This window comes from Osmia lignaria, chromosome 12 (genome assembly GCF_051020975.1).
Source record: "Osmia lignaria lignaria isolate PbOS001 chromosome 12, iyOsmLign1, whole genome shotgun sequence".
NCBI classification, from domain to species: Eukaryota; Metazoa; Arthropoda; class Insecta; order Hymenoptera; family Megachilidae; genus Osmia; species Osmia lignaria.
In genome coordinates, this window is record NC_135043.1 from 5,172,104 (window position 1) to 5,195,742 (window position 23,639).

Sequence of the window (23,639 nt, forward strand, 5' to 3'; positions counted from 1 at the left end):
TGACTGCTTATTCCAGCCGCGTGAACAGGAGAAAGAAACCGACGAGTGTTTGCAATTAAGAGGCGGGACGAAGGAGAAAACATCTGCAATGTAGATGCAGGCCGTTTAGTTGCGGAACCCTCTTATACACGGCAATCTTAATATAGATGCGATCGTCGGCAAGAGGAAGCAGAAACGAGTCGTCCGGTAGCAGGAAAATCGCCATTACTTTTTCGTTCTCGACTACTCTTCCTTGCAAAGTTCGATCGTTTCTCCTTATCCTTACGCATTCTCGAAAAACGAGTCTATTGCGAAAAGAAATGCACATTTTCCCTTATAAAGTAGATATAATCTCAATTACAGAACACGTAATAGTTATCAGCAGAAGAAAATTAGAAGAACTTCTCCGAAATTTTACGAAAAGTTCTTTTTCTATAATTGGCGAGTTTATCAGGTGTCAGAAGGCATGCTTGTAGAAAACCGATCGCAACACCTGAAAGGCTTAAACAGTATCAAGTATAGCTAATGGTACCATCGTGTTTCATCGGATGGTTGCCATTTTGTACGGAATAACAGGGCATTTGTCTCGCCGCAGGATCGACCTTCGACTCCTTTTTACTCTTCCTAAAATTCCACTCTCTCTTTCTCTGTTAGACAATTCTTCCCACGGGCAAAAACGAACGTCCTCCGCGTTCGATTTTCCGTCCATGACTGTCGATTTCTTGCGGATCGGGCTCATTAGGCGACACTCGCTTGGAAACACTCGTTCGTTGCCTCGCGGAACGTAATCGTGTTTACTTTCGATCGTTCGACCGAGACACTCTGGTCCCACTCGTCGCGCCGTTTAGATCTCAACTGGAGAGGAACGGCTACGCCTTCTTGTCTATCACGTCAGCTAAGGATCCTCGTTTTCCATCTCCATCGTGGATAATCTAGGAAAGTCGCTAGGAAATTGGAACCGGTACGTCGACGTTGTGATTGACGGTGAAATTGAAGGATCGGATAGCGTAGTTTATAGCATGTTTCCACGTTAACTCATTAACACCTATCGATAAGAGTCGCGGATAAGAAAAAAAACAAAAAAGAAATGAACTCACCATATGGTAGATACGATTAAACGGATTCTATACGATGCGATTCGCGTAACTGCATTCATCTAAACGCGAAGGGTAATATTTCACAACTGTTAAGAAGATTATAAGAGTCGGACGAGGGGAAAAAATGTGAAAAGGAACAACACTTGCGGGTCGAAAGTGTACGAATAAATCAGCAAGGGATCGAGAAACCAGTTTAAAGGGGATAGAAAGACTGTAATTCGATGGTTTTCCGTGTAACGACGAATCTAGCCCGATCCGACAGTAAAATACACCCTGTCGGCCAAATACAGGCCGACCATTTATTGGTTGAGAGTTCGAGGGCGCAATTACCGCGGGAAATAACACCGGATATTAATGCAGTGTCATTCGAAATAAGCGGCAGGATAAATCAATGCCGGCTTAACGAGGTCCTGACGCGTGACAGGAGGAGCTGTTAAGGGTTACCTCTCTTCGGTTGCATCTTGAATACGTCCACGGGACACCGATAAAACCGTTTCGCAACGATATCTCTGGTTATTTCGAGATCGGTATATCGGTGATCTTGGACTTGTCGTCTATGATGAGCCTGGCCATTAATAAATTTCCAGTTCAAGGTGAACCGGTGCTTTCCTTTCAGAGGATAAATTAATCTTTCGAAGAGCCGCTTGATTATTCGGAACGATATTCTATTTACAACGTGATTCGTTGTAAAAGTTTCGTACAAAAGAGATTCTTTGTCATTTTCGCAACTCGTGCTCGCTTATGCAGGCGTTCAAGTCACCGCTCGCACCGCGTATAATTCTCCCATCCGTCAGACGTAACGGCTCGATATCCATTCCGCTTCGTTTCGAAACGATTTAAAACGCGAAAACCATTGAAAAAAATAGGAAGAAGAAGGTATCGAGTAAAAATAGAATATCAGGTAAATTGAGAACGGCACGCGCTCGGAAGAGGGCTCTCGGCCGAGTGTTAACCAGACGTTAACAATCGACGGCATTAAATTCCCCCGGTCGGTTCGATCGATCCACGGGTTGCATCTGGTTGGCTTGCACAATTGGAAAGGCTGTCAGCGTCCGTGTACCGGGAACGATGATTCTGCGGTCACTCGTCGAGGCCTTGCCGCTGCCACGGTAGCTGCTTTCCTGCTAGCCTTTCCAGCGGGCTTTGTACTTCTATTAGCGAGCGCGCACGTGCGCCGCTACATAACTTATTGACAGTGACGGAGCAGGACGAAAGGGAAAGGGGAGAAGATCTGGCTGGTAGATAGAGAACGAGTAACCACCATGGACACGAGAGCTCGGATGAAGAAGGATAGAGATTAGAATACCTTTTACCGGCGCATCTCGAACACGGTTGCATCGGCAGTGCAACTGAAAGATCGAGCTGCACCCTCGACCGCGTGTACGTGACGGAACGAATTGGGAGAAAGGAAACGGGCTTCGTATGTCCGTCTTGTCTCTCTGTGTGCTTACTTCGTGAAAGAATGTTTGACGGTTCGGTGTTGATTTCGGGTAGGCCGAGAGATTTCTTCTTGTATCTCTACGCCCGATTGAAGGCTCGAGATGTTTGAACAGCGAGACGCGTTCATACGTTCCGAGGACTGGACCGGTGACGTAGAAGAGATCTTAAGAAGGTGCAATCGACTGTAATGCAAGATAAGTGTCGTAGCGAATGTCGCGTGTGCCGCATATCATGTTTACTGATGAAAATGGGTTGGTTGAAGGAATGCAAGGCTTGGCTAGCTTTTCACGAGATGTCACATCAAAGACATTCACGAAGCAATATTTGTATGCGGTTCGACAGTCAAGAAAATAGTAGCAAATTTTTAAACTCCTATTTTCTTATTTTGTTTTTTCGTTAAAATGCGAAGGTTATACAAAAGAACAGGTACGCGATACAAAAACGGAAAGAAGATTGCTTAACTGCGAGAGGAAGGAGGTGCAGCTGGTACAAAGAGGCTGATTCGAGATGGACGACGTGCGACCACTTTTTAAACTCGTGCCACCTTCCAATTAGCAATTATTGAGACGTTTCGGCGATCGTCGCGGAATTTTAAGAAGGACACGTCCGTTCGATGGACTGAAATTTCATCGCGCGAAAAACTTCACCGACTCATCGTTTCTTTGATCAAAGAAACGTTTATACTTCGACGAAATTGTCAATCGTCTTTTCTTCGAATTTCATTTCTTCGACTTTGGTTTTTCTAGAGATTTCGAACTGTTCGTTGGAATTGCACACATCAGAGGTCTTCTATCCTTGAAAAGCAGACCAAAGATTACATAGTAGTTTAGCGGACGATCCGGCGTCACGGTGAGTCTCTTCCTTTAAACGCGAGACGTCTTCTCGCGTCTTTGCAGTTAATGCATCACAATCATCGCGGAACCAGAAACAAGGCCCATCAGCGAAGCTCGAGAGACCTGGTCCAGGTATGATGGATGGAGATGTTCTTGCTGGTCGGTTCACGAGGAAGTTATTACGGTTTGCAGGAGGGTGACGGCGATGCGGAGCGAAGGACTAGTCAAACCCGAGGCGGTGAGAAAAAAGTCAGAATGTCGAGCACGCTGACCCTGAAACTGTCTCGAAAATCATCTGTTTCTTTCTTTGGATCGAAGTAATTGGTTAACGAGCCCTCGCAATTTCGCATCCGATCGACCAACCTCTTTTTCCTCTACCTTATCGAGAGAGGTTTCTTATCAAACCTGGAATTGATTCTCGAGTTTCATACAAAAAAAAAAAGCAGATATAAATTTCCTTTCAAATATAAATTTGTAACAAACGACCTCGTTCGTTTGAACTTCTCGAATAAAAGAATCATCGCGTTTCTTGTTGCTCGAGCAAAAACAAGTAGTCGAGTGAAAAATAAGAAAGTAGAAAACGATGATGCTTCTTATTCGACAAGTAAAAAGCAACGTCCTGCTTCATGGTAAAGAGCCAGTCGGCTAATTGTATGTTATTATGGGGACGAGCGTATGCAAAAGGGGCTAGGCAACGCGTCCTCGTCGCGGTAACGACGAAACGACGAAATAATTAACGAGACGTTCGAACGGAAGGCGTGTGTTTAGTCTAATAGAAATAATTGCTCTTGAACGAAGCAAGATGGATCGGCTGAAACGATTCGATTCGAACCGCAAGAACCGCTTCTTACAATGTGTCTTGATCGGCAATTTATGTTAAACCAGTCGAACCAATGAACTCAATCTCATCAGGCGACTATGCAAAGTTTGAATTTCCCGTCGTTTCCAATGATTTATAAACCCTTCTGTTCACTGAATTGATCGAACCATGGGAATGAACGCTGACACCTCGACGATACGAATCTTGATTGCTGGATAGGAAAAAATACCGGATGACTGGCAGTCTTAAGGGACGTTGCAAGCTTTCTTTTTGTTTTCGAGCTCATCGAGCTTGAATTTGCATACCTGTAATTAAGAATATTTTTCTTTGTAGTATAAGTGATTTCATCGGGTGTTGAAAGCTATTAACCCCTTGCACTTGGAGTAAAAGAGGATTGAGACACTGTTTCAAGGATCAGGGTTCAAGATATATAAAAGTCGCGATGGAATAAAAATAAATTACTTAGATATTTTTCAAATAAATTAAACGAGATACGTGCTGCTACAATGTTCCTCTGAATTTTCATTGCAAAACGGTGGTATAGTTTCACACCGCGGTTGCCGCATACGTGCCCCGGCATAATTAGATTAATATACCGCGAAATTGGATTAAGAAAGCAGAGTGGAGTCGCGCAGATACGACAAGATTTTTCGTGAGAACACCAAGAGGGTTAATTAAGGCCCGACAGGCCGGGTGCAAACGACTTGTCACGTACGCGAAGCTCACCTTCACTCTTCCTCTCTTCATCGTGCTCTATTCAACTCTCCTATCTAACTTACCTTCTTCAATATTCTTGATAAAAAAACAATAGCTGCTTCTTCTTTGAAACAAACAATTCATATTCCAACTTCAGACTTTAAGATCATTTTTCTCATCCCGTCCTTTGTTCGTACAATTCTCAGCGGTTGAGCGTGTAAATCATTCGCAAAATGGCTATAGCGCGCTGGCGTGATTCGAAAAGAAAGAACCTGGGGATTAGAAGGGAGGAGAGGATACCGATTATGCTAATTCGCCACGGGCGTGGCTGGAAGTGTGATTACCCAGACGAAGAGTGATGCTCGTTGGCCTTGGGAATTTTCAACGCGTTATCAGGGCAGTGCAGACAGGATTGCGCGATAGGGAAAGAATAAAGAGAGGGCGGTTATCGGTACGCGATCACGGGGACGATCGTTGGCCGGTGTCGAAATCGAGCGAGGGAAACAAAAGGATCGTAGAGAGACGTGTCGGCGTCGTGGTGGTAGCTGTAGCTCGCGGTGCCACGGTGAAAGCTGCTTCGGGTTCTGCGGCATATAATTCGAGGGCATGTCGATAAATCAGCCAGCGAGAGCGAACGAGAGCGAGATCTAAGGAGAAACACGGAGAGACGGTGTGCGTTGCGACACGAGCTCGTCTATTCGTGGGCGGCTTGATATTCTCCGCAGCGTCTCTTGCTCCTCGATACCTATTTCTTCACTCATCGATTCGCTTATCTTTGCTTTTCACGGCAATTCGATAAGGTGAAAAGTATCTTTGACCAAATGGCTAAGTTTTGATAAGGGACCGGGTGTCTCTCCTATCGCGATGGTCATTAGACGCCTGGACTATTATGCGCCAAACTCATACCCGAACCTAGGTTCCTGAAGTTCATTGTTTAAACGTACTTTTGATATCGTATCTCAGCCAGTTCTTGGGCTACAGACTCTCGGGCTAATTCCTAACCACGCATACAGCGTACGTGTAACAATAAAACATTACGATTAGAGGCCATGTTTCCCGAGTTTGCCACACCGTTCGTCCGTCCGTAGGCGTCTCCTCTGCTATATATTGTCATCGGGCCCGATAAGTATCGTACAGGCCATCGAGACCCTACGATCCCCTAGTCTACCTTAAAATCTTTAATCGTATATTTTCAAGAACAATCCCTATCTGTCGAACGAATCGACAGAGTGGGTTAGATCCAGCCTCCTCTGACCAAGTCTTCCGTTGCTACCAGTCAGCATTTCTAGTAGCTAAATATATTTCTATCCTTCCACGCTTCACTGTAGCGTTGAAATCTGTTTTAATTGTACGGAAAGAATAGATCTCGCCATAATTTTCCCTCTAAGTGTTTATTACACCATAGAATTACAGCATTAGAAGCATTTAATCACGATTTTCCTTCGTACTCTGGTTTCTCTGTTTTGCCTTTCTTTATAGTTAGAACATCATTTTCGAGGTTGAATGGAATGAATAAAACCTTATGATACAGGATATACAGTTGACGATTTTATAGTTGAAACGCGGCGTAGCGAAAGGATTAAGTACACAGATCGGAATAATCGTTCAGATTCTCAGATGTTGGCAACGGTAATTCGAATCCGTTAACACTCCATCCGAACCATTCGCTATCGGTTGTACAGCAACGAATCTTGTAGCTGGTATCTTTGTAAGAAGAGAGAAGAAAAAAGAAAAGAATCGTACAGGATCAAAGATCACGCTCTCTCGCAACGCGCCGCGCCGTCCCCTTGAGAAAGATGTCTCCTGGCCAAAGGATTACTCGGATACACTCCCATCGGATTCACGGTGTGTATCGGATACAATGCGATCCGTCCGTTCCCGTATCGCGTAATCGCCTTATCAAGGGAACACGCAGCCCGTACCAGAGGAACTTAACGGTTTCCTGCGTTCGATCAAAGCACCGTTCCCAGCGAAAAATTCCAATACAAATTTGCATGGAGCCGCTAGAATGCAGCGTGAAAGCTTACGTGTGTTGTGCGCCGCGGCGTTGCATTGGAGAGAAGGTGGAGGATATAGCGTAGATGAGAATGCAGGACAGAGAGGAGTGTGTCGAATAACTTCCTAGAGGCGCGCCTGTCACGACGCCCCGGGTCATTGGTCACCCCGTGCTTATCTCTGGCTGCTTGCGGGCCATCTCTCCGAGGCCCCTTTCAGACGGCTCGATTTTCATTGCGCGATTTCATTATCCCCCGATTCCCTGCCACCTATATATACAGACACACACACACACCTATGGTATGTTAGATCTCTTCTGAATGGGGCTTTCACACGGCCCGCGATAAATTGCCCGCGGGATCGTTCGAATGCGAGAGCTAGAACGGACGCGCTTCCGTGTGTGGGCCCCGGATCCCGAAGGGGTTCCTCTATTTCTCCGATGATTCATCTTGGGACACGTTTCTACGGCGATTTCTTCGATTTTCACCCGGTCTCTAGTTAAAGGAGAAGGTACCCAGCGATGGTAGCGGAAAATTTAAGACTTCCATGTGACGGTAAACAAACGAAATGGATAATTAGCAGCGTGAAACGTTGCTATAAGCCAGCCAGTGACCACGATTTATATAATCCTCGTGTTATCCGATATACGTTGGAACGGGTGGTAACACGGAAGCCTAGGTAACGCGAGGATAACTCTGGCGAGCGAGACGGGTTCCCAAAGCGGCGTTACGACACCGCGGAATTTCCGTGCCGATCGCGGCATAACCGTGAAGCAATTCGTCCGGGGAATCGTTTAACGCGGACCGCGATGCTCGACGGTCGAGTCACGATCGTTACTTTCCTCGCCCGGTCAGATATACACGCTTTAGAGAAATCCGAAACAATCGACGGTACCGCCCATTTACGAACACGCTCGTTAGGTAACCAGCCTTCGAGATATTCCTCGTTGATCGTCTACTTTAATCGTCGGTTACGCTGATGATGCGAACACTATGAGGAAGTAACGGGAAACGGGCCTCGCCCAACCGCTTTGACCCGATAAAGAGAAAAGATTCGTTCGCCGATTTCTTTTCAGCCCCGACAGTTGAAATTGTAAACTAATTGGTTGGCACCCGGTTCAGTTGCAGATGGAGCATAGAGGCGCGGCGCCGGATCAGCAGGAGTATCAGTAGCGGTCAGCGATCTTTGGGGCCCTGAGCGGGCCCTGTGGACTGGGACGTCGGCGCCAGGGCCCGTGCTCGCGACGGTGGGCGGCGTTGGAGCGCCGCGATGGCCGCGACCGACGGTCAGATCGTGGTTGCGGCGGCACGTTGGGCCGAGGAAGCGACGTACTTGCGTGAATTCGTGTCCAAGTATCGTCTCCCGGCGGTGATCAAGATCACGAAGGGCCAGTACGGTGGTCTGGGCGTGCCGACCCTTCCGGCGCCCAGTTTACAGAGTACTGCCCTCTTGGTGTCGGCCGGACGTCGACGGAAGATCGTTGCTCAGGCGGTGAAGATCAAGGAAGGTCGTAGGGTGGTGGGCGTAGGGCCGAGGTTGGCTATTCCCGATTCTTACGCGGGTTACTTCGAGATTCTGAGCGAAGAGGGTAGAGCGGTGCGCGGTATCGAGTCGGTGAGCGAGCTATGTCGAAGATGCCCGGAGGAAGGAGCATTGGTACGAGAAACCGTGAGGGGTATAGCTTGCAGAGTGGACGACGAGTCGGGCATAGTTGTTCCCGAGGGGACGAGGACCTTGACTGCCGGGGAGACGATCGTGACGGCAGGGGAAGTGAGTCTTCCTGGTCGCGGTAGATTTCTGCGTTGCGTCGACTGTCGAGGGGACAGCGTGCTGCTGGGCATGGAGCAGCGTGGCCGCTTCAGCGCCCTTGCACGCGAGGACAACATCAGCGGCGTGCACACGGCCAGAGCGTTGCTCAGCAAGCGTTTGCCTTTGACAGTCAGACTGGTGCACGGACAGCCGCCCAGGGGGCTGAAGTCGTCGTCGCAGTTCGTGCCAGAGCTCAGGTTGTTGTCCACGTTCGAGGAGGAGCACGTGTTCGCGTTGCCGTTGCAGAGAGAGGGCGCCGCAGTGGCGTTGCCGTTGGCAGCTCCGCTGAAACTGGTGAAGGCTAGGAACGAGGAGGCACTCAGGTCGATGCAGGAGTTCACGAGGCTGGTGGAACGCGCGTCGCGCCTTGTCGCCGACGTGGCAGATCGCGCGCACGTGCTGGACGGTCGTCTGGGCGAGAGCAAACCCTCCAGACAGACCAGAAGTGGTTCGGGCTTTCTCAGGCGGTCGTCGACCAACTCGGACAACGGGCCGTTGAGCCACCACAGAAACAACGCTAGCCATCATCATCACCATCATCATTATCACAGCAACGGACATCAGGCGTCCTCTGGACACGCGGGATACAGGGACGAGAACCGCGTGCCTCCTTCGGTCTGCACGGAGGAGTACGACGAGATCGATCAGATCTACGATTACGTTCGCGGGTTCGCCCCGTTGCCGAAGAGCGTCAGGTCACCGTACGAGAGTCCACTGCCCGCCCCGCAAGGCTCTAGTCCGCCTTTGACACCTGTCACCGTGACAGTAGCACCTCTGTTGGACGACAGACCGGAACCACCGCCCATAGAAACCATCCCGACCAAGAAGATACAGGCGGAGAAGAGAACGAGGCGCGCCGTGAAGGAGGCACCACAGCCCAGGGTTGAGAAACCACCGTTAGCTAAGCTGTACGTGAAGAACAGCGGCACTCAGAGGGGTCGCCCTTTGATGAGGCAGAAGAGCGCGTCGCCGTTGAAGGAAACGCCTCCCGGCTACAAGGGAGGCTCCCCGCTTTTCAACATCCGATACAAGAGCCTGACGAACCTTCAACAGGCCATGGAACTCGACGGCACCTTGGACTCCAGTCACTCTGGGGGCAGGACGTCGGGGGACTCCGGTGCTGGTGCTAAGCTACCGGAGAAGAGGTACGTACGACAGATCGTTATAAGGTAGGATAGACTCGGATGAGTTTATCGTCTCGAAATCGATAGCATAAGTCGTCTGTTCCCCAGATCGCGGCGTTTGAGCAGACCACGTTCTCTGACGAATTTAGTGTGGGAGCTTCGCGGTGGAAGTGGGCTAGGCTGCACGAGACCGGAAACACCACCGCCCGCCACAGCCGCGCCACTGCCACCGACCAAATGTGGGCCACGTCTGGCTGTCACCGTGGTGGCACCCCGGCGTGTCGGCACGCTCTACCTCTAACTCGTAAGTACCATTCCCTACATTTTTCCAACGTGTACCAAAACTTACAAAGGATAACGAGGCTGTAGAAATTCGACGCATCGCTTTAACATCCCTTGTTAGCGTCACGTAAATCCAACCGGTGATTCCCTTATTCCGAAGTTACGGTATACAAGAACGTTGACTGATGGCACAACTTAACCCGAGAAAACTGAATGTTAGAACACCATTGCTACCCACGGGAATCCTTGTTTTCTCGCATACCTATGGTGTTCAACCTAATCGATTACCATTACCCGGCTGCAGTAATCGCAGCTTCCCTCGTTAACTTCAACTTTTTGCCCCGTGAACGATCACTTTGTCGCCTCGTAAACTCGGCGTGAAAAAAAAAAGAACGTCACTTCGGCTAGGCGCGTTCGAGTATAATCACGCTAGTGTTTTCCAATGAGATTAATTTCCCCGCTGCTACTTTATCGAGCAGCCGAACGATCCGTTCGTCGGTGGACGTCGAGGTTGCAATCAACCAGGAAAGGCGTACCGGTTACGGTGCAGTTACAGCGTACTTTGTCCGGGAATCGTTAAATTTACAGGATCCAACCGGGGTCGATCCCTTAACGAACCATTTTACTGCCCATTATAAAAGGCAGCCAGGTGTTTCCCTATTGCCGCGAGTCCTTATTGGTTTAATCGCTCTTACTACCCGACTCGATCGTCATAATCGCGTCTAAGAAACGCACCTGTGCTATCCAGGAAACGATTGCTGTTATTGCGAATTATTGTGGTTAAGCTGTCTAATGCTTCTGCTGAAACGGTAAGCTCAGCTACTGCCTGCTTGAGCAATTAACGAGGGGGGATAGAAAAGATTCAACGGCACTCTGAGGTATGATGATACCACGATGGTACCCTGAGGATACCAATTGGAATAAAAGTCCAATCGCGTTGATGCACGATTTCTGGGACGTTCTCTATCGGATTTAAGTATGTTTGAATAGAATTCCTAGCTATGGGAAAAGGGGAGGTTCTGGGAGATAACGAGGGAAAGAGGAACGAAAGCGGGACGGTGGTGGAATGGTCGATACCGAGCGGACAGCCTCGGGATAGGTAACGTCATCCTCGCCGATGTAATAGGCCTGGTTCGACTGAAAGCCGCTCCGTGAGCGGAATTAAACGAGAGCAGGTTCAACGGCTGAGCATACCGTGGCTTCCGGTCACCGGGAACTGGATCGCGTGTTACGAAAATTATGATCGGGCCTGCCCTGATCGGCAGCCAACAGATCCGAAGCAGAACCAGTCGGGGTCCGTGCGTGTTTTCTACATCTTACTTTGTTCGATTACTCGTTGAAACGATGCAACATCGAAACGTTTGCTGGAATGAACTTTGACCCTTGAATGACCAATTAAGTGGCGTCGTTCGAAAGGTGATGCCTTCTTATGATTTCCTGCTTACCAAGCGGAACATCCACCGTACACCAGTGTCATTTTAGAGTTTTTAATCAGCTGATTAAGTAATTAACTCGTAAACCTTCAATGTTCCGCTCGACGGCTAAGGGTATCTATAAAACGTTTTATGAACACCTTTCTGTCGGATTAGCCAGCTGATGAAGCTGTCCTGTTAACGGCACGAGAAAGCCATTTTCTAGTTTCCTCGAATCGTTTAATTAACCAGAGCTTATTCTATAGAAATAGACAATCTTGGATAGCTGGGTGTAAAAAACTCCAGCCTGTTTTTCTCTACTAACTAGCGGAAATTAAGAACTCGATCTCGGTACTTTATTTTTTATTTACCAATATCTTGATTAGAGTCAGATGCCGTTCTACAGAGAAAAGAACATCCGTATTATTAAAACCATCAGAGTAAATCGCGTTAAATTTCCCGATGACCCAGCATGCAAGAAGCAAGTCGGAAACTGGTACCGGGCACGAAGGTCTTCCGAGTATCCCACGAGGTCGAAGACGCTCGAGTCATCATCATTGCGGACTCCTACGAGCAAGAAAGCCTCGGTTCGTCCCGCTGACGAGCGTGGTGCACGCGAAATTTCCTCGTGGTTCGTACACGCGAGAAAAAATTCCAAAACGAATCGTATTGCGTAACCGGCGAGCTTCGTTTTATCGTGGTCGAGTGCAAATTAGTGCCGCGTTGGCCTTCGCGCCCACGCGTCTCTCCCTTTCGCGAGCAGATAAATAGTCGCTCGTGCAAGATGCCTCGAGAGGACGCGTCTCGCCCCTCTATATCACGAATTTAATTTACAATCGGTTCGAGACTACGCTCGAGCCGTAACGAGGCCCGGAAAATGGAAAACCACGAGCAAGTAGAAAAGTCGATGAATGGTCAGCCGGTGGTAACCGTTCGCTCCGCGTTCCCTGGAAAAAATGATTGAAAAGCTGAACTGGTCGACGTTAACACGGAACGGGTACGGGTTCTCCGCGTCTCTAAATCCACGGGTGTTAATAATTACCAGGCATTGATAAGTGAAACGAGCATCCACGAAGATAAAGAGAATCCATCTAACGGCACGATTTTCATCGTTTTTCCCTGGGATTACTTTCTTGTTGTTAATACACGGACGATTCTACTCGGACGGCTAATCCATATTGACATTGTAGACTGGTTTATCTAATTACCCATTTCGTTTTCATTTCTTGCTCGTCTTATCGTTCCGCAGCTTGTTAAAATCTATTAGACTGTGAAATGAAATCAATGGATGGTACACTTGCTACGCTTGGGAAAACGGTGAGGGAAGAGAAGGGAATGATGATAATATGCGTTTCGTTTAGGGGCATAATGGGATGGTCAGTGAGTCTACTGGTAGATTCTTATCTTCTATACGGAGATAGTTAGAGTCAAGTCAGGTATACATTAGGATAGATAGTTAGAGGAGAACTGCTGATGGTCCTTCTGGTTCTTAGCGTAGGATGTTATTACCATGAATAATGGCGGATATGACCATTTTGGCAAGTGACAGAAGCGTGGTCCTTTCGCTGAACGTCTTTCCAGTAACGCACAGTGGAAATATCAACGAATGGTCCGACCATCAGCCATTAACACCGGGGTGGTCGAACTGGTAGCGCAACGAACAAGGTAGCAGAACGAAGTTTTATTTCCAATTTAGTAGGAATTTCTACGATACTATTACGGTCTATCAGGGGGTCTGGAACAACATTCTTGCAAGCTTACCGAGCCGACGGCACGAGGATGTGTCACACGAAACCGCAACGAACATCGTGGCGGGTATTAGAGGAGGAGGAAGAGGGACTGTTCCCTGGCGAAATTGTCCAGCATCCTTCCGCGGCGTGTAGGTAATTGGCCTCCGCGGGGATCGCGGTTAATCGAAGCCCATCTCTTTTTCTACGCTCTCCTCTTAAGCTTTCTTTCCCTTTTTCTTTTTATCTTTGCTTTACTTTGCTTTCTTTCCGTGCAAGAGGCCGGCGCGAATCGAACGAATGGATTCCACGGTAAAACGTGAACCGATTGTGGGTAGCGAATTAGATGATGAAATAAGTAGCGAGCCTAATGACGAAGAACGAGTCAAATGGAAAACTGTACGCTGGATTTTCGAACTTTTCAGCCGTGTCGGTTGAGAATCAGCCATGCTGGAACCTTGCCTCGTCCGAACTTGAGGGGAAACGGTGAAGCTCATCGATTCGTTCCTTTACCAACGATTTCTTGCTAGACCTACGTGTCGACGATTAGAAGTGTTTAAGCTCGATTAAATTTCAAGTTTGAAGCGAACGTTTAGACGAGTACTCGCGAGAAAGTTGGCATAGCCTATGATCCCTCTGGTGGCGAGTAACAGCACCCATTTACATCATCGCCATGTTACGCGCGGAGCGTCCTTCGACTCATCTGCTTGGTCCAGGCATCTGCGAGCACGGTGTTCGCCGGTCGGCGTCTTGGTACCGTGTGTACGTGCATATTTGTGCGTGGGCGGAGACCAGTAGCCGGCTCGCAGCACGGCCGGTTGATCGGCCTGTTGGACCGTGACGTGCCAACCACTACCACTTTATTATTACTACTATGCACTGCCGCGCATTACTCTCGAGGGCCCGTGTTCTCCGTTCGGCGTGCAACGCGTTTGCCAGGCTGCTATCATGGTTCCGTGGTTCCTCGGATGCCTGGATGGGCGACCGGTGAAAGGGAGATTAAGTTCGAGGGATCGGAAAGTACTTTTCTTCGGTGAAGAAGAACCAACTCGTGTGGGAGGTTCGAGCGTATGCCGAGGGGTTAAAGATCTTGCTTGTCTTCAAGGTCGATGCGGTTTTACCTTGTTGCTTGGTTACTTTTCTGGTCAAGTCATGTGAGAAGTCGAGGATGCGAGGATTAGGTTGCAAAGGGTGGTGTATAGTCGCTGTCACGATGTAGCCAGGTTGTAATTCAACACGTTTGGGTTGTGGAAGATTCCTCGGAGCTACCTAAAATTTTCTTATCGTTCATTGAGCTTGACGTCTTAAGATATCGCTCGGTCGAGAGGATACTCCAAGTATCTTTACCGCAGACCACAGTGTTCGGTATTGAAAATCTCGAAGAAAACTCATGTTCAGGGTGTTTAATATCAAATTACTGATGGATGTCTCAGGAGGAGCAGGATAAAAATCTATCCCAAACTTCATCTTGCGAAGCTGTCGCGGCGCGTACGGGCGAGTAAGCTCCGTTGCCGGCATCAAACGGTTAAATTGCACGACACGGGTCGCGTATAAATTCAATTAATGTCACCGTTCGTGGAAGGTGCAATAATTGATTGATAAAAATCGAAGAGAATAAGGTAGTTTCGCGGATCCCCTGTGCACCAATCACGGTAGGACAGGTAACAAATAATAAATTTACAGTCCCGCCACGGGGACAGAGTGTATACATTGTGGATTATGGTCTCGAAGAGAATTTATAATCCGGCAACGCTGAAATTGTGCACTCGCGCGAGTTCCGTTACGAATCTACCTTGTACCTTGCACCGGCGGCCACCTAACCGGACTTGCAACATTCGCCAGCTGAAAACCACCTTGGTCATCGCGTAACACACATGATGCTCGTATATCTCCTGTTATGCAATACTCGTTGCCTAGATTACGCCGTTTCACGGGTTCGTTCGCTTCTAATCGCGTCGCGATCGTGATCATCATTGATTTCACTTGCGAGAAGACACGCATTTTCAAACAGCAATTTGCTAAAAGATCTAATTTAGAAAATTTTATTAAAATAACAAAAGACCTTCGTTTCTTGAGAAATAAATTTTCGAACGTTTCGTTGACGAGCCGTTCTCGGTAAAGCATCTCGCTGCATCGTCGTAACCGTCGAAGCCGATCGTGTGCTTTACGATCCGATCTGCTCGTACTCTCGCCTTCTTTCCCGTCTCACCGAAGCGTCTATCGAGAGCAGAGGTGATCCACATCGAGCGGTTTTTCATCGTGCTCGCATAGCCGCGTATAAAATCCGCGGTCGAACACCTTCAGCGAGCTCGAAAGCACCTGCATAACCGAGCAACTCCGCGGAATCGGTCGAGCCCGGTGTTTTACGACTAACCGTGAAATCAAACTGGCCGGTGTTTGCAGTGCACTGCTATTTCCCCCTTTACCCTATCCCGTACATTGTTTCCTTTCCTCTGGTTCCTTTCTCTTTTTTCCTGCTTCTTCCTGCTGGCGGGTTGCGTTCCTCCCAGAGTTCCTCCTTCGTCGTTTTCTTCTTGCCGCACGATTCATTATCGTACGGACTGTTTCCTGCGGAAAAGAAACGTCGTGGAAAAGTGGAGAACGCAAAGTAGTTCCTTTGTGCTCGCGGATGGAAAAGGAGAAGAATGGAAGAAGGTGGGAAAGAAAAGGAAATGCTTGAATAAAAGGGATGGGGGATAGAAAAAAGAGAAAAGCGGAATGTTTTTTGCGTCAGCTGTTGCGGTGAACTGCGAGGAACATCACGTTGGTCACGTTTCAGAAGAATTTCATAATACGCTTTTCTTGGAGAAGAAAAATTGAAAAATCCTTCGTATTCTTCGACTATCGCCGATAGAAGAAATGAACGGAGCATGAAAGTTCTTTCTTCCAAGATGGCGCGCGCTTATTCGACGCGGGGAATGACGGTTGGCCAAGGTTTTTCGAGTGCAAAATCGATGCCTTCGGTGTGTTCTTGTGAAATGCGCGAGTGCAGTTCCGAGAAGTGTGCAGGCCGGTGGGTGGTCTCCATTCAGAGATGTTTATGGCTGTGTCGTGGCAAAGTGGCTGTACGCCATAGCCCGTACTCCTTCGTGGCGCCCGCAGGGTCGAAGACCTAGGTTCGTCAGCTTCGCCCGGCAGCTCGACCAACAGCTTCTACCACATCCTCGACCGCTTCAAATAAGCTTTCTCTATCTTTTTCCGCTCGAAGGAAAACGTCCTCCGCTAGTAATTCCGCTCGCGTTTGGATGGAAACTGTCTGAAGTGAAATTATCTGGAGCATCTTTAAGAGGAGCAACGTGAAACCAAGTTAAAGGGGTCGTATCCGAAGCACCGGTTCTCCGGTTCTGCGATTCTTGGATCTATCACTGCCTGCCAAGAGGAAAGCTTCCGAGGCGTGGTCGAGAATCGCGATCAGCGCGTTCATCAAGCCACGTGTCCACCTAACATAGCCACAGCGGATTCCCGCGTTTAAGTGAAAGCGCTTCTAAAGTCTCCTCCACTAGTTTCAAGCAAAGCTAGAATTCAGTTCCCTCGCAAGATTAATTAAAATCCAGTCGAATAGATGGTAACTGATAATCCATTTTCAATTAAGATCAAAGGTGAAGCATTCGTACTCGAAGAGTTTCGAAGGTTTCAAAGGAGTTAGAACAGAAAGATCCATTCATCTTGTTAGACGTCGATTTAACCTTTCAAATTAAAGAGACGACATAGACAGTCGTATTCGGGATCATTAATTCCTTCGATTTCTATCGTTCGCTTTCAATGGAGAAATTTTCATATCGTAATTATCATCGTTAGGTTTCCAGCTCAATGATTTAAATTGAACACCACGTTCTCTGTCTACTTTTAGACGCTGTGTTAGTCGTTTGGGTTTACTTTCACTATGCGGTTCGCTTCTCTTCAAATCATCTCATCAGACTTTTCGCCATTTGCAACGATCTAATAAAAAGGATTCGAGCGAACAGACCTGTTTTCCGCTGTACAATGCGACATTGAATTCAAACACTCTCTATTCAAATTATTTCTATAAAGGGAATCCTCGAAGCAATGGAAACGAATTGAATCCCAGTTTCATTTTTTGTTCGGTTAATTCTTATCCGACCGTTTATGTTTCCTCTTTCACCCGGCTGAACCAGTTTCTTTTTCATTTAATCTACGCTTACACGCGTCCTTCTTAATTTCCTGTAGGCACGATATTTCTTTTCTTTCGTCCGTCGATCGCCGATAACCACCCTCCTCCCCCGTGATCGCAAAAAGCAGCAATATTTCTTCGTGTTTCCACCACCTCGTCCAATTAATTTAAACGCTTCCTTCTGCTTACATCCCCGAGACCAGTGTACCTCCTCTCCTCGCCACGCTTCCTTATGGGAAATTGACTTTTTTTTTTCAATCGTTTGTCCGGGAAACATCGAGTCGAAGAAAAAAAGGAAGTTCGAGCGTTTAAAGAGAGTACATTAGCATCGAGGGGATTCAAGCTCTACCTCGTAATAATGCAGCTGCATTACGAAGTAATGCTATTAGGGTATTAAGGGCTGCATTGAAGAGAAATTAACAAAAATACGGGGTAATGGAGTGCTATTAGTGTGCTGGCAATGTTGCAACGAGTCTGTAATAAAATTTCCAAGGTGTTAAATAGAGAACCCGCAGCTTTTATCCTCCTTCTAAAATTTTGAAGGTATCGAACACCTCTTTGAAGCATCCTAATCCTTCTGTTCATATTTGAACACCGTTAAAACCACTAACTACGCTGCAGCATTTCATCAGCGATAGTGTAGCATGAAGAATCCATTACCACTTACCGTACTTATCGATCTTCGGTATCCCACAATGGTTCATTGCCGTCCCACACCCATGTTCTTCCTGCTCTTTTCAAACTCCCCCTTACGTATCGTAGCACATCCATCGGGAAGTTTCAAGATCTTCAAACCGAAGGGAAGAAGGAACGAAGAAATGTGTACACGTTCCGTCGACGAGCTTTCCTTTCCTTCGACCGTGAATCGTTGATTCTTTTCCATTTTTTTTTTTCTCTTCTATGGCACATATTGTTTAGCATACAATAATGGCGTTACGCTTCTTCCTACCGTGTTGCGTTCAGGCTGGTTGCGTTCCTTTTCTTATGGCCTCCCATAGGAGGGTCCAGCTGCGGCTGATCGACTCCTGGATAACGTCGCGATGCCGATATTAATCGATATTCTAATCGGTTAATCGATGCCAGAGGCGTCTTCGAACGTAATATCCGCTCATAACGGACCACTTGCGCTTCTTCCTGGCCGACGATAACTATCGAAGCGGCTTAGAACCGTCGACGGCTCTATGGAGAGAGGTTCTATGGAACGTTCATTCTCACCGTGGTATTTGTTTCCTCCTGGAAATTGATTTTACCAGCAGCACCTTTCTTCTCTGGATCTTCGTTCCGACATGCTACTTCTTTCGAAAATTAATCTCCGTATCTTCTGAATATTTATACAATTTCAAAATCTACGTTCTATTTCGTTAAATATTACGAAAGGTTAGATTCTGGCTTGTTTTAAATTCTTCTAGAGGAATTTACTGGACGAAGGTCGACGCAAATGGGAAGGCTACCGACGCTACACGCTCGAGAGGAAACGCTTCGTGTCGAACCAACACGATATTTGAATTTTATTGATGCTTGTTGCCGGTACCCGCGGAATCCGCGGTTCACTGGCTGGAAATCATTTACGCCCTTCTGCCTCTTTCGTCACACCCTTCAGAGATACGATCATGAATTATTCAGACGTTCGCTTCCGTCCCTGCGGATTCGTGTTATTGGCCGCAAAAACAGAAGCTTCTTTCTTTCTGCTTTGGAATTTCTTCGCGGTGTCTATGTAGTTATTTTCGTGAAACTTTTATTAACCTAACAATACACGACAATTCATTATGTGATCCTCTAAAGTGATCCATTATTTTATGAAAAAAAAAAATGAAGAAGAAATTAGCGTGGCAAGAGAGCAGAAAGTTACAGAAAGCAGCGAGGTAGCCGTCACGGTCAAAGTCAGCGCCGAAACCTTGAAGGCCCGACATCCGGTCGAAGCTCGAAGCGATCGTCGATTCGAGATAACGCGTTCTTTCTTCAGCGGCAGCCGCGTCTAACCGCCCGTTGAAATTCGCCTCGATTGTTCTCGCGTGAACCATTGCCGAAGAAGGGAAGAAGGTCGCCGCGAGGTCGTCGCTGCCAACCACACCGTGAAACCCGGTGAATTCATGGCGTAATTCGACCGATTATGCAATCCGTTCAGCCGGCCTATCGAAGTTTAACGCTTACCCTTGAACCTTCCGATCTGCGTACTTCTATTTGAAAATAGAATCAATTTCTTCGTCGCAAAAGGGACGGTGGTAATTTTCACCGTTGAAATTGATAAGGATAAGGAAGGACTAAGATATCGACTATTAGAAGATGTGGTGAATATCGATAGCGTTAACGAGGATCGACTAGACTCGTAGTCGCCTGTTATCGGTGCTGTCCGCGAGAAAAATTCCGACAAGATCGATGCATCGATGCGGCCAGCCTCGACCGAGGAGCATATAAAATGCACGGGTTATTGTCGCCGGGACCCTTACCGACAGCTGCTCGTTAGTTGTTGCCAGTCGCGGAGGTGAACCAGTCGAACCTACTCCTATACTGGGTGTTTCTTTCATATACCTTCCTTCAAAAGTCTTAACAAATTCGTAGGATGTCGTAGGAATAATTAATCGTAGGTATAATTTGAAACATCAAGGATAATTAAAACTAAGTTAAACGAGGCTTAAAGAAAGTTGTCTAGAAATAAATGATGCGAAGGAATGAATAACCAGTTCGACTGACAGGAACCAGTTTGAATATCTGAAAACAGGGAAAGTAATGAGAGAAAAGGAGTTTGAAAGGTAGTAAAGTAGGAAAATCGTTGGTAAACGAACACCCTGTGACCGTTTAACGTCGATGCTGGCAAAGCAAAGGCAAAGTAAAGGGACAGACCACGCCTTGCACCGCCTTGGCAGTGGAGAGTTCGCGTTCAACCTCCTCTTCATCGTCTCACCTCGCCTCGGGCATAACTAATATATCGACGAGTCTACTCTCCTCTCCTCTCCTCCTCCTCCTTCTCTCTATCTTTCTCGTTTTCTTTCACCTTTTAGCATCGGCGATACACGATTCACGTGATCCTGACGCGAGCGTACACGCGACTACGCCAAGAAATTCTTCGACCGCTTCAACATTCTAGATTCTAATCTGAATACTTTTTATCTATCTTTGTGTAATTACAGTTCAAAGGTAATTTAACCCGTTCTTCTAAATACCATTTTTCCAATTACACGTACGGCGACGGGTGTTGTTTCTCGTTAGATTTCAGGGAAGAGGAAGCGGATAAAAATGGACATTCTACGCGTGTCGTCGGCCACGCTGGTCGATTAACTTAATACCCTTGAGATCGTATCGTTCACGAGCGGGTGTTAGGCGGATGGGAACAACCAGACGAAGGTCTCGTGCACCGTGTCACTGGGTTACTGGAAAATTTTCCAGACCAGCAATCGCGACAGGAGGCTGTACTGCTTAGCGGCATTCCATTCAGGATTGAAACTTTATCGGCGTTAATTGAACCGTGCGCACACGAACGCGTGTAACGTACTCGCTGATGTAATTTCTTGTCCGATGCTTTTCATTTAATCGCCGAGCAACGGTACCGTGCTAAATCATGACCCCGATTTATGTTCGATAAATAACCGAGATACATTTCTCGCGGCTCACCCTGTGTACGTTTATCGGCTTGAGAATCGATCGAGAAAGGAGATCGATATTATGTTGCCGTGTACACGATGTCTGCTCGATTGACGAAAGGTTTCGCGAGCTTCTCACAGTGTCACTGGGTTACTGGATAATTTTCCAGGCGAGTAACCGCGCCGCGTGAGAGCGAATCCAGCGAGTGAGCTGCATTTACGGCAACGCGATTCGCTCGAACGTGCCTCCGATACCGGCGCGCCAGACTCTCGTAAACTATTTTCCGTGTGCAGAAAAATCGAACGGAACATTAGCAACGCGCTCGGTACGCGGAGATACGAGCCGCGTCACGCGCGGTTAATTGCAAGCGGAACACGTTCGCCTCCTCGAAATCGAGCCGCATCTATAGCTTCTCCCTGATAATTATACTTGTACGATCTTTCAAACGTCTTCAAACAAGGGAAAAGATTTTGAAATAAGAATTTTATCAAACGATTAATAAGAGTCATCGACATTCATTTTGTAATTCGGTAAAGTTAAATGAGATTTCAAGGAATTTCAGAAACTTAGGATGTATCGTTGACTCGTACTACTGAAATTGTACTCCTTTGTCTCGGACGAATGCGCGAGCAGGACAAATCGGCGTCGTCAGCGACTCGAGACTCGGTAAATAAGTAACATTGTGTATTACACGGTCGCACAGACCGGGTTCCACATCTCACGGAAGACGAACGAACACGCGGATCGTTTTCCCAGGCGTTGCACTCCCGTTATCGTTATCCTCTCTCACGTACGAATGTCGGATCGGTGAACGAGCCGATTCAGCCTCGTGGCTCGCCCCTCGACCGTTTTACGTCGTAACGGTGATCGATTTTCCGGCCTCGAGAACAATCTATATTGCGACTTTTAATCACATTTCAAAGTGCAATTTCAAATGGAAATGTAAGAATTATCAACGGTGGTTGTCACGTTCAATTGAGACCGTCGCGCATCTGTCGTATCTAAATTAATAATATTAATTAGCATGAATTTGCTAAACTTCGAAAGATCATTCATCATCCATCTGTTAACAGTATCGGGACAAGTATTTTTCCCGTGGTCGAACAAAGAAACGAGTGTCGATAACGGTGCTATTTCCCTCGTCTCCTCTTCTTTCTCTTTTAACTTGCCGTTCTCTTCGTTCCTCGAGAACTTCCTCTTCCATCGGTTCGACACGCCACGCGGGCTCGAGTTTCCACTTTCGATTCGTTCCACTTCGAGCATCGTTTTCCAGCCGCAGGAAAATCGACCGTTTTGCGATTACATTGATCGCCTAAGTATCTTCCTTCCAGCTCGATTTTTTATTCGTCGAAAGGATCGCTGAGGGAAGAAGAGCTTCGAGCCGCGGAGGTAAACGCGGTTAAACGGTCCGCGAGCGGAGCTGTACGTCGGTGAAACGGAAACGAAGGGCCGCAATTATTGCACCCGTTGCTTTTCTCGCTGTAACCGAAGTGACTATGTATCTGTTGCTCGATTAACTGCGACCTTCGCTGCTCTGGCGAACGTAGAAACTCGAATAACGTGTGTACACGGTGTTTCACAATCAATGCTGGCGACAAGTACTTACATGGACATTCATGTAAAATAATCAATTGCACACTTTAGAAGAAGAATAATAATTGATACCGAAAAAAACAGTATTCTTTTCTTGCCTTGTTCTAATAATCGTGTGCAAATGCTAAAATTAGAATTGCAAGTATAAAGGATCGTTTCGGTAGGAAAGTTCTATATAGAGTAGAATCCTTGAACGGCACCGTTAATTGCACCGATTAGGGAATCACCGTAATAATCGCATCCGCGGTCGAAGTGACCGAGACTCGGTAGAGAAAAGCTCGATCGGCACGAAGGAAGCGGTGTAATTATATTTGCAAATACTCGAGCGTATCGCATGCCCACCAATGCAAATCCTGTGGGTCTCTTCTGGTACTTGCACGATTTGCTTCGCATCGCGGAGAAAATAAACCGTGCGAGGCCATTGATTCAAGAAACGAACTATCAATTACGTGTATCGCTCTCGAATCCGTGTTCCATCCAGAGCAAATAGTAAATCGAATTGTTTGTACGAGTAATCGATGGAAGATTCTTTATTCTTTTTCTTCTTCCTTCATGATTACTCGAGTAATTCTTGTAATTTTTTGTTCGGGATAAAACTGACCAGGGGTAAGGATAAGAATCTGGTAATTAGAGTAAAAGAACGTCTAATTCAATTAGAGGGTCACGTAGTGGTGGCTGCAATTAAGTTTTCTCGGGTGATAATGATAAATCGTGGCCAGGGTGTCTATTGCCTTAGCGCCGATTATAAAGGTCGCCGAGTGAAAGTACGCGGCCAATTAATACCGATCGATAGAGCCGCGCGATCTGCTTCGATAATAATTACTATAACGCGGGGTACGCGCGAAAATTGCTCGCGCGAGTCGCGCAATCGAGGCTGCGCAATCGATACGTGACGATTTAGCTATGCTAACGTTCACCTATTCTAACGTTGCCTCCTCAGAAATAAAATTAAACTCTTCTAAATGAAAAAATGAAGAATAATTTCTGTAATTTAAAGAAATTTTATCAAACGTTCCTCTGGATATTTGAAATGAAATAGATTACGTGTCTCGCATGATATTCGAAACTCGAGGAAAAATTCAGCTCGCAGAACTTCTTCAGCTCGACGACATGACTCGCTT

General features: G+C 47.1%; 1 protein-coding gene across 3 annotated transcripts in view; it reads left to right on the top strand.

Moving 5' to 3' along the window:
• Positions 1 to 23,639, top strand: part of sano (CABIT domain-containing protein serrano) — a 101,600-nt gene that overhangs the window by 72,751 nt on the left and 5,210 nt on the right. For all 3 annotated transcript variants that reach the window (XM_034321222.2, XM_034321221.2, XM_034321223.2), the window contains 2 exons: positions 7,982 to 9,814; positions 9,902 to 10,097. In XM_034321222.2, coding sequence (XP_034177113.2) covers positions 8,130 to 9,814; positions 9,902 to 10,094 — 1,878 coding nt within the window. In that variant the 5' untranslated portion in view covers positions 7,982 to 8,129 and the 3' untranslated portion in view covers positions 10,095 to 10,097. The remainder of the gene's footprint in view (positions 1 to 7,981; positions 9,815 to 9,901; positions 10,098 to 23,639) is intronic.